Here is a 12,332-nt window from a genome sequence, read left to right on the forward strand (position 1 = left end):
GTAAGAGTGATGACAATGACAAGGAGGAGAGTGGGTGCTGGTGCTGGTGGTGGTGGGGATGGTGGTGGGGATGGTGCTGGTGCTGGTGGTGGTGGGGATGGTGCTGGTGCTGGTGGTGGTGGGGATGGTGATGGTGATGGTGGTGGTTGGTGGTGGTGGTGATGATGATGGTGATGATGGCAATAGCGGTGATAGTGATGGTGGTGGTGGTGATGCTGGTGGTGGGGATGGTGCTGGTGGTGGTGGTGATGGCAATGGTGGTGATAGTGATGGTGCTGGTGGTGGTGGTGATGGCAATGGTGGTGATAGTGATGGTGGTGGTGATGATGGTGTTGGTGATGCTGCTGCTGGTGACGGTGGTGGTCGTGGTGGTGATGGTGTCGTCCACGGTGTCGCTGGTGGTGGCTATGATAATGAAGAAAGACTGTGGGGATAGAAATGATACATTCTGAGGACCTGGACTACCTCAGTGCCTTAGAGAACTTTTATGAAAAACGAACGTTCCTTTTCCCATTCTAGTCAGCCCAGACTACACTTGAGGGTGGATTTTGGAGGAAGGGTACTTGGAGCTGGAGGGGCTCTTGGAGGTGATTTGCAAACCCATGTGAGACTGTGAGGCCTGCCACGCTCCTCCTTCTTACTGCCCCAGGTGGTCCCAAGGCCGCCTTCCCTTCCACACCCGAAGCCTCCAGCGCTCCAGGGCTGGGGACCGCCCCCATCCACGCTGCGTGCGCACTCGGAGCTTGCCCTTGGCTAGAAGAGCGCAGAGGGTCAAACCACTGCGCCCCGGCCAGAGCTGGAGCTGCGGGAATACCCTAGAGCGCAGGGCTGGGCGCGGGGAGCTGGCAGTGTGGGGCCAAGAAAAAAGGCTGGGGCCAAAAGCCGGAGCCAGAGGCAGAGAGGGAGCATCTGAGAGCGGGGCAAGAGTTCGTGGAGAGTGAGGAAGGGGAATGGAGGGAGTAGGAGTATGGGGAAAAAGAGGATTTTGAAGTGAGAGAGTGCGTTGGGCTGGACCTGGAGGGCCCAGGGTGGAGTGAGGCTGAGGAACAACAACGTGGGTTAAGGTGCTGGTGGGGAGGGACTAGGGCTTCCAGGAGGGTCTGAAGGCGGAGGTGGAGGTCAGACCGCACAGGCGAGGGGGTCTGCAGGTAGAACTGGCATTGGAGGCTGGGAGCGAGGACTGGGGCTGAGCAGGGCGCGCATGCAAGTCGGAGCGCGCCGGTGAGGGTCTGAGGGTGCAGCTAGGGTCTGAGCTAGGGCCTGGGGTCCTAAGGACCGGCTTTCAGATCTGAGCTCGGCGGCTCCGCAATGGAGCCGGGAGCCCACGGTGGCCAGCTGCGGGGGGCAGGCATTGACTGTTCTCGCCTCCGCCGCAGGAACCCGCGGCTTGCAGTCCTGGGCTCCACCATGCGAGTGCACCTGGGCGCGCTGGCCGGCGCGGCTGCGCTGACCGGGGCGCTCAGCTTTGTGCTCCTGGCGGCGGCCATCTGCACGGACTTCTGGTACATCATTGACACAGAGCGGCTGGAGAGGAGCGGCCCGGGGGCAGAGGACCGGCTGGGGGCCGCCAATCGCAGCCAGCCCGAGCCTCTGAGCTCCCACTCCGGCCTCTGGCGGACCTGCCGGGGTAAGGGTGCACCCCGAGCGCCCCCTGCGCAGTGCCCTGCTCGCCTGGGACCTGTTGCTCGGCGCGCACTCCTCCCCCAAGTCCCTAGAATACAGTGTCTAGGAACTCGGGGGAAGGTGGGAAGAAGGCCGGGGCTGCGAAAGCCCTTCGGAGAGGCTCCCGGCTGCGATCCCAACTGCTCTAGCTCCCCGCACGCCCTCCCCGGGTGGGGTATTTAGGGCAAGCATGGGGGAAAAGCCGCGGACCGGGGCCCTGCGTAGAACTCCGGGGTCTGGCGCACATGGCTTCCTCCGTCCCATCCAGTCCACAGCCCGTGCACACCGCTGATGAACCCCTTCTGGCTGGAGAACGTGACAGTCAGCGAATCGAGCCGGCAACTTCTCAGTGAGTCCGGGGAGGGTGAGGAGGGAGGGAGCGGTCTGTCCTAGCCACGGGTTCTGGAGTCTTTCCCCAAACAGCCGGGCTTCCGGGCTAGCGGAGGAGGTGGCTGGGGTGGCATCTGACATCCCAGCCTGAGAACCGAGTGGGTTTGAGAAGCGGTGCGGGGTGTCTCCTGATCCACCTGTAACATTGCATGGTTTAGGGTTCCTTCAGCTCACACTGACCAATGGCTTTCTTTGCACCGTTTTGATTGATGGTTAAGACACAGGCCATGCCCTCAAGGAGCTCAGTGTAGTTGGGGACAAATGTGGAAATGCGTACAGTTCAGAGTGACAAGCAGCGTGAGGAGTGGAAGGTGAGAGTCCCCTGCGGGCACTTAAATTCGCCTGGGGAGGTGCATGGTAAAAGAGAGGTCTCATTCCAGATTCCAAGCCAGCATTGTTTGTATCCTCATTGCTAGAGGAAGGGCTTTGCACTAGTAGGATGCGATAAAAATTTGCATATAAATTTATGATTGGAGCCAGGCAATTAGGAGGCGGGAACAGCCCCTCCTCCCAGGGCCATTGTGTCCCTGTTATTCGTGGTTGGTTCTTAGTACCCAGCTGAACGTCTGGAACTCAGTAAAAGGTGTGAGGACTGAAAGAAGAAAGCAAATGGAATGAATGAGTGCTTGTGGTGGGAGGAAAATAACAGTTCAATTCATTGAGGCTTGCTACAAGCCAGACATGGAGTGAACTGCTTTTCATGTATATCTTCATTTGATTCCTACAGCCACACCCTATGAAGTTACTAGTATCGCCATTTCTGCCTTTCTTTTTCCAATAAGGAGGCCCAGAAAGGTTCTGTAGGAGGATCTGATGAGGAAATGAAGATTGAGTTTCATAGACTTTGAAAATGTGGGCAGGTTTTCGTTTTTTTGAGACAGGATGGTGCTCTGTTGCCCAGGCTGGAGTACAGCGGCACGATCTCGGCCCACTGTAACCTCTTCCTCCCAGGTCCAAGCAATTTTCCTGCCTCATCCTCCAGAGTAGCTGAAACTATAGGCACCTGCTACCACACCAGGCTTTTTTGTATTCTTAGTGCAGTTGGGGTTTCACCACGTTGGCTAGGCTGGTCTGGAACTCCTGACCACTGCACTGGTTTACACCTGTAATCCCAGCACTTTGGAAGGCTGAGGTAGGCAGCTCACTTGAGTTTTTCTTTTTAATTAAAAAAAAATAGAGTTAGGGTCTTACTATATTTCCCAGGCTGGTCTTGAACTCCTGGCCTCAAGTATGTTCCTGCCTTGGCCTCCTAAAGTGTTGGGATTTCAGGTGTGAGCCACAGTGCCTTGCCTTCTCCCTCCACCCAACCCTACCCAGAGACAGAGTCTTGTTCTGTTGCCCAGGCTGGAACACAGTGGCACAATCATAGCTCACTGCAGCCTCAAACTCCTAGGATCAAGCGATCTTCCTGCCTCCGTCTCTCAAAGTGCTGAGATTATAGGCATGAACAGTTTTTGATAGATTTACTGAGGCTGGGGATAAAAAAATAAAGACAAGCGCCTCGCATGGCCCTCAAGGCCTGAGAGGGTCTCTCTCCAGTCCCATTCCCCCCCTTTACTCCTTTCTCTCCAGCTGTGCTGGTCTTGGCCAGTTCTTGGAACCTGCCAAGGTTCCTCCTGCCACAAAGACTTTGCACATGCTGTTCCCTCTGCATGGAATCTCCCTGCTTTTATCCCATCAACTTGACTTGGCTAATTCCCACTCACAGTACAGGTTGTGTGACTTTTGGGGTGTTTAAATCTGACTCCCTCCTTAGATCGAAAGCTCCATGGGACAGGGGCCATGTCTATCTTGCCACTGCTGAATTCCCAACATTTAGCATAGAACCTGCACATAGTAGGCCATGAGTCAAAGTTTGCTGAACAAACATGTTAGCGAGTGCAAACTATATTACGTTGTAAGTGGAGCTCAATACATGTATTTACTGTATGAATGTGTGGATTTATGGTGAACCAGAACTGTTTCTCTGAAGTCCAGAGGCATGCTCAGAAATATTTAACAACTGGATCTCTGCAAAATTAAAAGAAAAAAAAAAAAAAGCCCTGGTGTGTAGCATTTGCCAATTTCTATGGTGCAAAATACTTTCACTATGGCCAATTTCAAGATGTCAGCGTGATGTTACCTGGCTCACAAAATTCTCAGAATCTTAATTGGCTCTTGTGAGTTGTTATGAGTCAGTTCCGACACACTGCTGTGTAAATTCCTGCCGAAGGAGACATCCTCAGACACCTGGAACGTGTGGGAGCTGAGGAAAGGTGGAGGTACCATGTGCTCTGTCCTGAGCCCCAAACTGCACAAGGAGAAACTCTGAGTGTCTCTGAAGCACTGTTTCAAGAATTACAAGAATTTGGCCAGGCACAGTGGCTCATGCCTATAATCCCAGCACTTTGGGAGGGTGAGGCAGGAGGATTACCTGAGGTCAGGAGTTTGAGACCAGCGTGGCCAACATGGTGAAACCCTGTCTCTACTAAAAATACAAAACTTAGCCCAGTGTGGTGGTGCATGCTTATACTCCCAGCTACTTGGGAAGCTGAGGCACGAGAATCTCTTGAACCTGGGAGGCAGAGGCAGAGGCTGCAGTGCACTGAGATTGCACCACTGTACTCCAGCCTGGGCAACAGAGTAAGACTCTGTCTCAAAAAAAAAAGAAAATCATAAGAATTATTGTCATGGAAGTGAGGGAAATGGGGATCACGTCCCAGCTAAAACCCTTACAGAGGCCTTCTGTGATCCTGGGTTAGGTGTCTTAACCTCTCTGAGTCTCAGTTTTCACATCTGTCAAAATGAGATGTGAACACCATCATGGGATATGGTTAGAATTCCACGAATGGGAATAAAAATGAATGAACCAAATGGACCTTGCCTAGGACCAGTCATGAAGGAATGACTTAACACCAAGGTTGCAGACATATGGTAAGTGCTCAGAAACGTGAGCTCTCCCTCTTGCCCTTCTTTCCAGCCTCCTTCTAGAGGTTGTAACATCTATGGAGTGCTGACCCTTTGCCAAGCTGGGTGTGGGCATTCAGCCGACTTATCACATCTGTGGGTAAATTGGATGGCTAACCACAGTAGGCACTGGGCTGGCTTCCTCTTCAAACTTGACAGTGCAGCAACCCTACTTGTTCCAGGGTTTTGAGAAACAGCAGAACGCACATTCAATCTATTCACTTGTTCACCCTCAGTCCTAGAGCTAACCTGCAGTTTTGCCGCCAATTAGGCAGGTGGACTTGGACGTCTTGTTATTTTGTTATACCTCTGAGCCTCAGGTCCCTCTTGTCCAAAATGAGGATAATTGTCATCTCTTTTTCTAAGGTCATTGTGAGGCTAAGATGAAAGAGTGTATTTAAAGAGCCTAATGTGGTGTCTGGCCTCCGTAAATATGCTGTAAGTGGTAGCTGCTATTATTCCCATTATATCATCTAGAAAAGGGGACAAGCTGCCCCTTCAGACCATGTGCTTCTTGCAAATTACCCCCAGAAAGAGCTTTTTTTCTCCCCAGAATCTCTTTTTCTCCCAAAATGAATTTTGAGTTTGGTCCAAGCTCTTCTATTACATGAAGATCTTTCATTCCTTAAGGACCTGCTGCGGAGGCCATAGAGGAGAAGCCAGTTCACAAGCAGCATGACCGACAAGCAGCAGGCTCTTTAAGTCAGCCTCCTAGACAAATCCTGGTGGGGGCGTATGGGGAGAAACCTTGATTTTTTTCTCTAAGGAAACCCTTGCAGAGAGATCACTTCAGTGCCAAGTAATTCGCTGTAATCCCCTGGTAGATGGAGGGCTGTTAGGGAAGTCCCACGATCTAACTCACCTCCTCATATGGTTTGGTTGTGTCCCCACCCAAATCCCATCTTGAATTGTAGTTCCCATAATTCCCAGGTGTCATGGGAGGGATCTGGTGGGAGGCAACTGAATCATGGTGTGTGTGTGTGTGTGTGGATCTTTCCCATGCTGTTCTTATGATAGTAAGTCTCATGAGATCTGATGGTTTTATAAAGGGGAGCTCCCCTGCACAAGCTCTGTGCCTGCCACCATGCAAGACATGACTTCACTCCTCATTTGCCTTCAGCCAGGATTGTAAGGCCTACCCAGCTGTGTGGAACTGTGAGTCCATTAAACCTCTTTCCTTTATGAAGTACTCAGTCTCAGGTATGTCTTTTTTTTTTTGAGATGGAGTTTTGCTCTTGTCATCCAGGCTGGAGTGCAGTACCACAATCATAGCTCACTGCAGCCTCGACCTCCCAGGCTCAAGCAATTCTGCCTCAGCTTCCCAAGTAGCTGGGACCTCAGATGTACACCACCACACCTAACTACTTTTTGTATTTTTTGGTAGAGACAGGGGACTTGCTATGCTGCCCAGGCTGGTCTGGAATCCCTGATCTCAAGTGACCCTCCTCCTGCAAAGTGCTGGGATAACAGGCCTGAGCCACTGTGGCTGGCCAGCTGTGTGACTTCTGTGTGACTTCCACAAATGGGCTGTCCTAAGATGATGTGAGATCACATAAACAAAGCAGCCAACATAGCCCTGCACATAGTAGGTGCTTAGTGAATGCCTCCTCCTCCTGCTCTAGTTCATATTGCCTCCCTGCGCCTCACACTTTTCACCTGTGAAATAGAGCTGATTATTGCAGCCCCACCAGACTCACTTATTTGCTCAGTATACATTGATTTCATCCTCAGCACTGGGTCAGCTGCCTGGTATAGAACATGATGAGACAGTTGCTGTGTGCCGGACACTATTCTGAGCTCTTGGCTTATATCTGCTCATTTAATCTTCACAACAGCACAAGAGGCACTATTACTACCATCCTCACTTTGCAGACGAGGCAATGGAGACCTAGGGAGGCTAGGTATGATATCTAAGTTCGCACAGTAACTGGAATTTCTTTTCTTTTTTTCTTTGAGATGGAGTCTCACTCTGTGGCTCAGGCTGGAGTGCAGTGGTGAGATCTCAGCTCACTGCCACTGCCTCTTCCTCCTGGGTTCAAGCAATTCTCCTGAGCCTCCGGCATCAGCCTCCCAAGTAGCTGGGACTACAGATGTGCACCACCATGCCCAGCTAATTTTTGTATTTTTAATAGAGATGGGATTTCACCCTGTTGGCCAGGCTGGTCTCGAACTCCTGACCTCAAGTGATCCCCAGCCTCAGTCTCCCAAAGTGCTGGGATTACAGGTATGAACCAACACAACTGGCCCACTAGCAGTTTGCTTCTACTCCATTGAAACAATGCAACACTGAGTATAGTTTCAGTGTAATGTGTGTACATTAAGACTAGAGGCCATGGTAGCCCAGAGGGGCTCCTAGCCCGTTTCTGGTGTTCAGAGTCCTGCTATCCCACACTGCCTCTTTCAGAGAGGGAACCAGAGACCTGCATTACAAGAAGGAACAGCAGGTTCAGAGCCACAAGGCAGGACTGAGCTTGGTGTGTTCCAGAAACAGCAGCAAGGCTGGTGTTTCTGGAGAGTGGCGTGGAAAGTGCGTCTTCAGGGCACTTCCTGTTTTTTTCTGTGTCTTACCTCAGCTGTGTCTCCTAAGGGCCCAGGGGAAAGGCCAGGCTGGCCAGATGGGGACAGCAGACCCAGAGAGGTCAAATGCCTCGTCCAACACAGCATGCCAGTGGTGGAAGCTGAACTGAGAGGAACTGGTCTGGCCTGGCTGTCCTCTGAGGAGGCGAGGCTGGAAAATCACAAGATTGGATTTCCAGTTTTTCTGGGTGCCAGGCTGTTGCAGTGACATGGAAAATTAAAACCAGCCCACCCACAATGCCTGGTGCAAATTGCAGGAGTGGAGGAGGTGAGGGACAGAGCAAGGACTGGGGACATCGATGCGTGAAGAGGCTGCCTGAGCCCAGGCGGGAGGAACTCTCAGTGTGATTTATGCTTAGTGGCGCTGCAGGCAGGTGGGGAGGGAGCAGGTGCCTGTGGGTCTTAGCTCCTCTGGTACAAGGGCCTGGGCTTCAGGATGCCTTTCTGGGGTGCCCATTAAAAAATCAAGGCCACATTTGAAACTAACAAAAGTCCATATTTAAAGTAAGTCCACTTCTGGCTGGGCACAGTGGCTCACGCCTATCACACCATTGCACTCCAGCCTGCGTGACAGAATGAGACTCTCTCTCTCTCTTTCACACACACACACACACACACACACACACACACACACTTCTTAATAGCCATCTCAGGCTTTTAAGAAGAAGTTCACCATACCATTTTCAAACAGTGAAAACAAGACACGTATAGCCTCAGTGCTCACAGATGGAGAAATGGCTAGACATTTACAGGTGTGTATCTATTTTATGGAATATTATATAGCCTATAAAAAGAATATACCAGTGCTTATTAATATTAATATTATATAGCCTATAAGGACAATGTATTAAGATGTATAGTGGAATGAAAACAGCAAGTTACAGACGATTATGGGTACTAGGATGTCACTTATTATCTGTTCCCAAAGAACCTTCCCAACATTATACCTTTCCTGTGGGTGTATAACAAAAGTTTAAAATGCGCATTTACTGTATGTACCATAAAGAAAGACAAATATACTGCCAATTATGATTGTGAGATGCTGGGGATGGTCAAACATACTCTGTTTTCATGTTAAAGTGTGATCAAGGCTAGGTGTGGTGGCTCATGCCTGTAATCCCAGCACTTTGGGAGGCGGAGGCCGATGGGGTCACTTGAGCTAGCCTGGGCAACATGGTGAAACCCTGTCTCCACCAAGAATACAAAAAATTAGCTGGACGTGGTGCCATGCGCCTGTGGTCCCAGCTACTTGCGAGGCTGAAGTGGGGGGTTGCTTGAGCCTGGGAGATGGAGGTCGCAGTGAGCCGAGATAAGACCCATGACACCTCAGCCTGGATGTCAGAGTGAGACCCTATCTCAAAATAAAAAAAAAGTATGATCAAGTGTGCACTGTAGAATTTGAGAAATATGTAAATATATAGAAAAATTATAAGTGTATAAAAAAACTGGGAACAAGCACATTGAGTCATTTATGGAGTGTCACTCTGGAAAGGAGACGAAGACACAGGGCTTGGGGCTGTGGCCAAGAGGGTCTTTTAAAATTTTTTTCTTTTTTAATTTATTTTGAGATGGAATCTAGCTTTGTCTCCCAGGCTGGAGTGCAGTGGTGCGATCTTGCCTCACTGCAGCCTCTGCCTCCCAGGTTCAAGCGATTCTCCTGCCTCAGCCTCCCAGGTAGCTGGGATTACAGGTGCACGTCACCATGCCCGGCTAACTTTTGCATTTTTAGTAGAGACTGGTTTTCACTATGTTGGCCAGGCTGGTCTCAAACTTTTGGCCTCAAGTGATCCACCCACCTCGGCCTCCCGAAGTGCTGGGATTACAGGCGTGAGCCACTGCGCAGGGCCGTGTTTTAATTTTTTTTCTAAGAAGAATTATCACGTGTTGCCGCAAAGCAAGCTCCAAGAGGGCTGCCTGTATGGCTGGATTTCTCATCAGTGTGGCTTGTCGGGCTATCTGTGGCCCTGGCTCACCTTTCCAGCTGCAAGAGCTGAGATATGTGCTACTTCGGATGTCTCCTCCTTCCAGATGTTGGCATTTTCTGTCTCCACTTTTCAGAATCCCTCTCCCACCTCTCGGCTCAGTTAACGCCTCACCATTTTGCCTCCAGATCTCAGCTGAGACCTCCCCCGACTCAGGAATGCTTTCCTAACTTCCCAAGCTGGAGTACGTGTCTGGAGTCCCCTGACCCCTTTGCACACCTCCTTTGTAATCTCATTCCAACTGACACTCCATGGCCATTGGATCTTGGGGTAATTGATATAAGTTCCTTGAACCTCAATTTTCCCATCTGTGAAATGGGAATTAAAAACTCCAACCTAGTAGGATGTAAGCTGAAGTCGAGAAAGAGACTTATGCCCACATTCAGTGCTCACAGCTCTTCAAGGTTAGAGTCCAATTGACAGGTGAGGAAAACGAGGCTTTTGAGCCATGATGAGTGAAGATGTGATTTGCTTGGGTAAGAGGTGGAGTCAGATTTTGAACCCAGGTCTTTGCTGGTAGACTCCCGTATCTTCCATATCCTAACAGTGCCTCTTAGAGATCACGAAGATGCAGCCCCCAACCTCCAGGACAAACTCAAGGACACACTTTGATAAAAAACTGAAAAAGCCACTTCCTTCTCAGGTATAACAGGACTGCATGGCTCTGAGCCCTTCCTGAAGTCTCAGTCAGATTGACAAGGTGAGAACATAGAGGCGCTGATATTTCTTCGTTGGGGTAAATGGATCCTGAAACCTTCTTTTGCCAGAGCTTTTGATGTTCCTGGGGTAAGAGACATCCTCCCTCTCTGCTTAAGAGCGCTAACCAGCCTGGGGCTTCCTGACCCTGCAAACAAAGTTGTGGAAGCCGGCTTTCCCCACTGAGCAGCTCTTTGAACAGCATGATGATCGAGCAGTTGCAAACACTTTTGTTTTTGGTGTGAACATCTTTGCTTCTTTCTTTTATATTTTATTTTTTGAGATGGAGTATTGCTCTGTCCTCCAGGCTGGAGTGCAGTGGTGTGATCTCAGCTCCCTGCAACCTCTGCCTCCCGGGTTCAAGCAATTCTCCTGCCTTAGCCTCTGGAGTAGCTGGGAATACAGGCACTCGCCACTGTGCCTGGCTAATTTTTGTATTTTTAGTGGAGATGGGGTTTCACCATCTAGGCCAGGCTGGTCTTGAACTCCTGACCTCAGGTGATCCACCCACCTCAGCCTCCCAAAGGGCTGGGATTACAGGTGTGAGCCACCGTGCCCTGCCTGCTTCTTTTTTCTTTCTGGGATTGCTTTTCTCTTGATTTGCAACAAAGCATTTTTACATCTGAAATATCTCTGCACTTGGGCACACATATTTACTGTTGATGAAACAATGGCCCGTCAATATTGTATTCCATTTTATTTTCATTTTTTTTGAGTCAGAGTCTCACTCTGTCACCCAGGCTGGAGTGCAGTGGTACAATCTTGGCTCACTGGGAGGCAAGCCTCCCAGGTTCAAGTGATTCTCCTGCCTCAGCCTCCCTAGTAGCTGGGACTACAGGCCTGTGCCACCATGCCTGGCAGTTTTTGTATTTTTAGTAGAGACAGGGTTTCGCCATGTTGGCCAGGTTGGGCTCAAACTTCTGACCTCAGGTGATCCACCCATCTCAGCCTCCCAAAGTGCTGGGATTACAGGTGTGAGCCACTGCATCTGGCCAACATTTTAATATTATTGGTAATTCCAGCTAATAATTATAGCTATTTTCTATTGAGTTCCTCCTGTATGCCATCCCAGATGTGATACTGTGTGAATGATGTCACTCCCAAAAACATATGGTCATATCCTAAGCCCCAGTACCTGCGAATGTGACTTATTTAGAAAGACCATCTTTGTAGGTAGATGAAGATTCTCGAGGTGAAATCATCTTGGACTACCTTGGTGGGCCCTAAATCCTATGACAAGTGTCCTTATAAGAGGAGAAGATGGCCATGTGTGGATGGAGGCAGGGATTGGAGTGACGTACCCCCAAGCCAGGGAGCATCACAGATTGCCGCCAGCTCCCAGGAAGGAGAGAGAGGAGGAAGGATTCTCCCATAGGACCATCAGAGGGAGCAAGGCCCTGCTGATATCTTCATTTTGTGTTTCTGACCTCCAGAACTGTAAGACACTAAATTCCTGTTGCTTAGAAGCCACTCAGTTTGCCTTTATGTGTTACAGCAGCCACAGGAATCTAATACCACCACCTGATCCGAGAAGCAGTCCCCGCCACCCCCACCCTCACTGCCCACAGGTTTTTCTGTGTCATCATGCTGACGTCCTTTGTGACACATCGCAGCCTGCAATGATCTTTGTTTTCTTGCTTCCTGGCTACTACTGGCTCCTGTTAGGGTCTGAGAACTCTAGGAGGGGAGTGGCCTTGTTCACGGTGGTGTCCCCAGACCCTAGGACATGGCTTGACCCTCACTGGGGACCCCAAGACATTTGTTTCTGAATGAATGCACGTGCTCAGGGTTGAGTTCAGTGCTTTTGAAAACATCGCCGGTAATCCCACCACTTTGGGAGGCTGCGGCGGGTGGATCACCTGAGGTCAGGGGTTTGAGACCAACCTGACCAATATGGTGAAACCATGTCTCTGCTAAAAAAGAAAAATACAAAAATTAGTTGGGGGTGGTGGCTGGCACCTGTAGCCCCAACTCCTCCAGAGGCTGAGATGGGAGAATTGTTTGGACCCACGAGGCTGAGGTTACAGTGAACTGAGATGGTGCCACTGCACTCCAGCCTGGGCGACAAAGCAAGACTCT

General features: G+C 50.3%; 1 protein-coding gene across 5 annotated transcripts in view; it reads left to right on the forward strand.

Annotated features, from left to right (window-relative positions):
• Positions 1 to 757: 757 nt before the first annotated feature.
• TMEM114 (transmembrane protein 114) overlaps positions 758 to 12,332 on the forward strand; it is a 45,703-nt gene continuing 34,128 nt past the window's right edge. Inside the window, exons 1-3 of one of the 5 annotated variants that reach the window (XM_037740254.1) lie at positions 758 to 1,148; positions 1,377 to 1,627; positions 1,931 to 2,011. In XM_037740254.1, coding sequence (XP_037596182.1) covers positions 1,408 to 1,627; positions 1,931 to 2,011 — 301 coding nt within the window. In that variant the 5' untranslated portion in view covers positions 758 to 1,148; positions 1,377 to 1,407. The other 4 variants (XM_037740255.1, XM_037740258.1, XM_017533837.2 and 1 more) reach the window with 4 other exon arrangements.

The sequence above is a fragment of the Cebus imitator genome, unplaced genomic scaffold (genome assembly GCF_001604975.1).
Source record: "Cebus imitator isolate Cc_AM_T3 unplaced genomic scaffold, Cebus_imitator-1.0 Scaffold4, whole genome shotgun sequence".
Taxonomy (NCBI): domain Eukaryota; kingdom Metazoa; phylum Chordata; class Mammalia; order Primates; family Cebidae; genus Cebus; species Cebus imitator.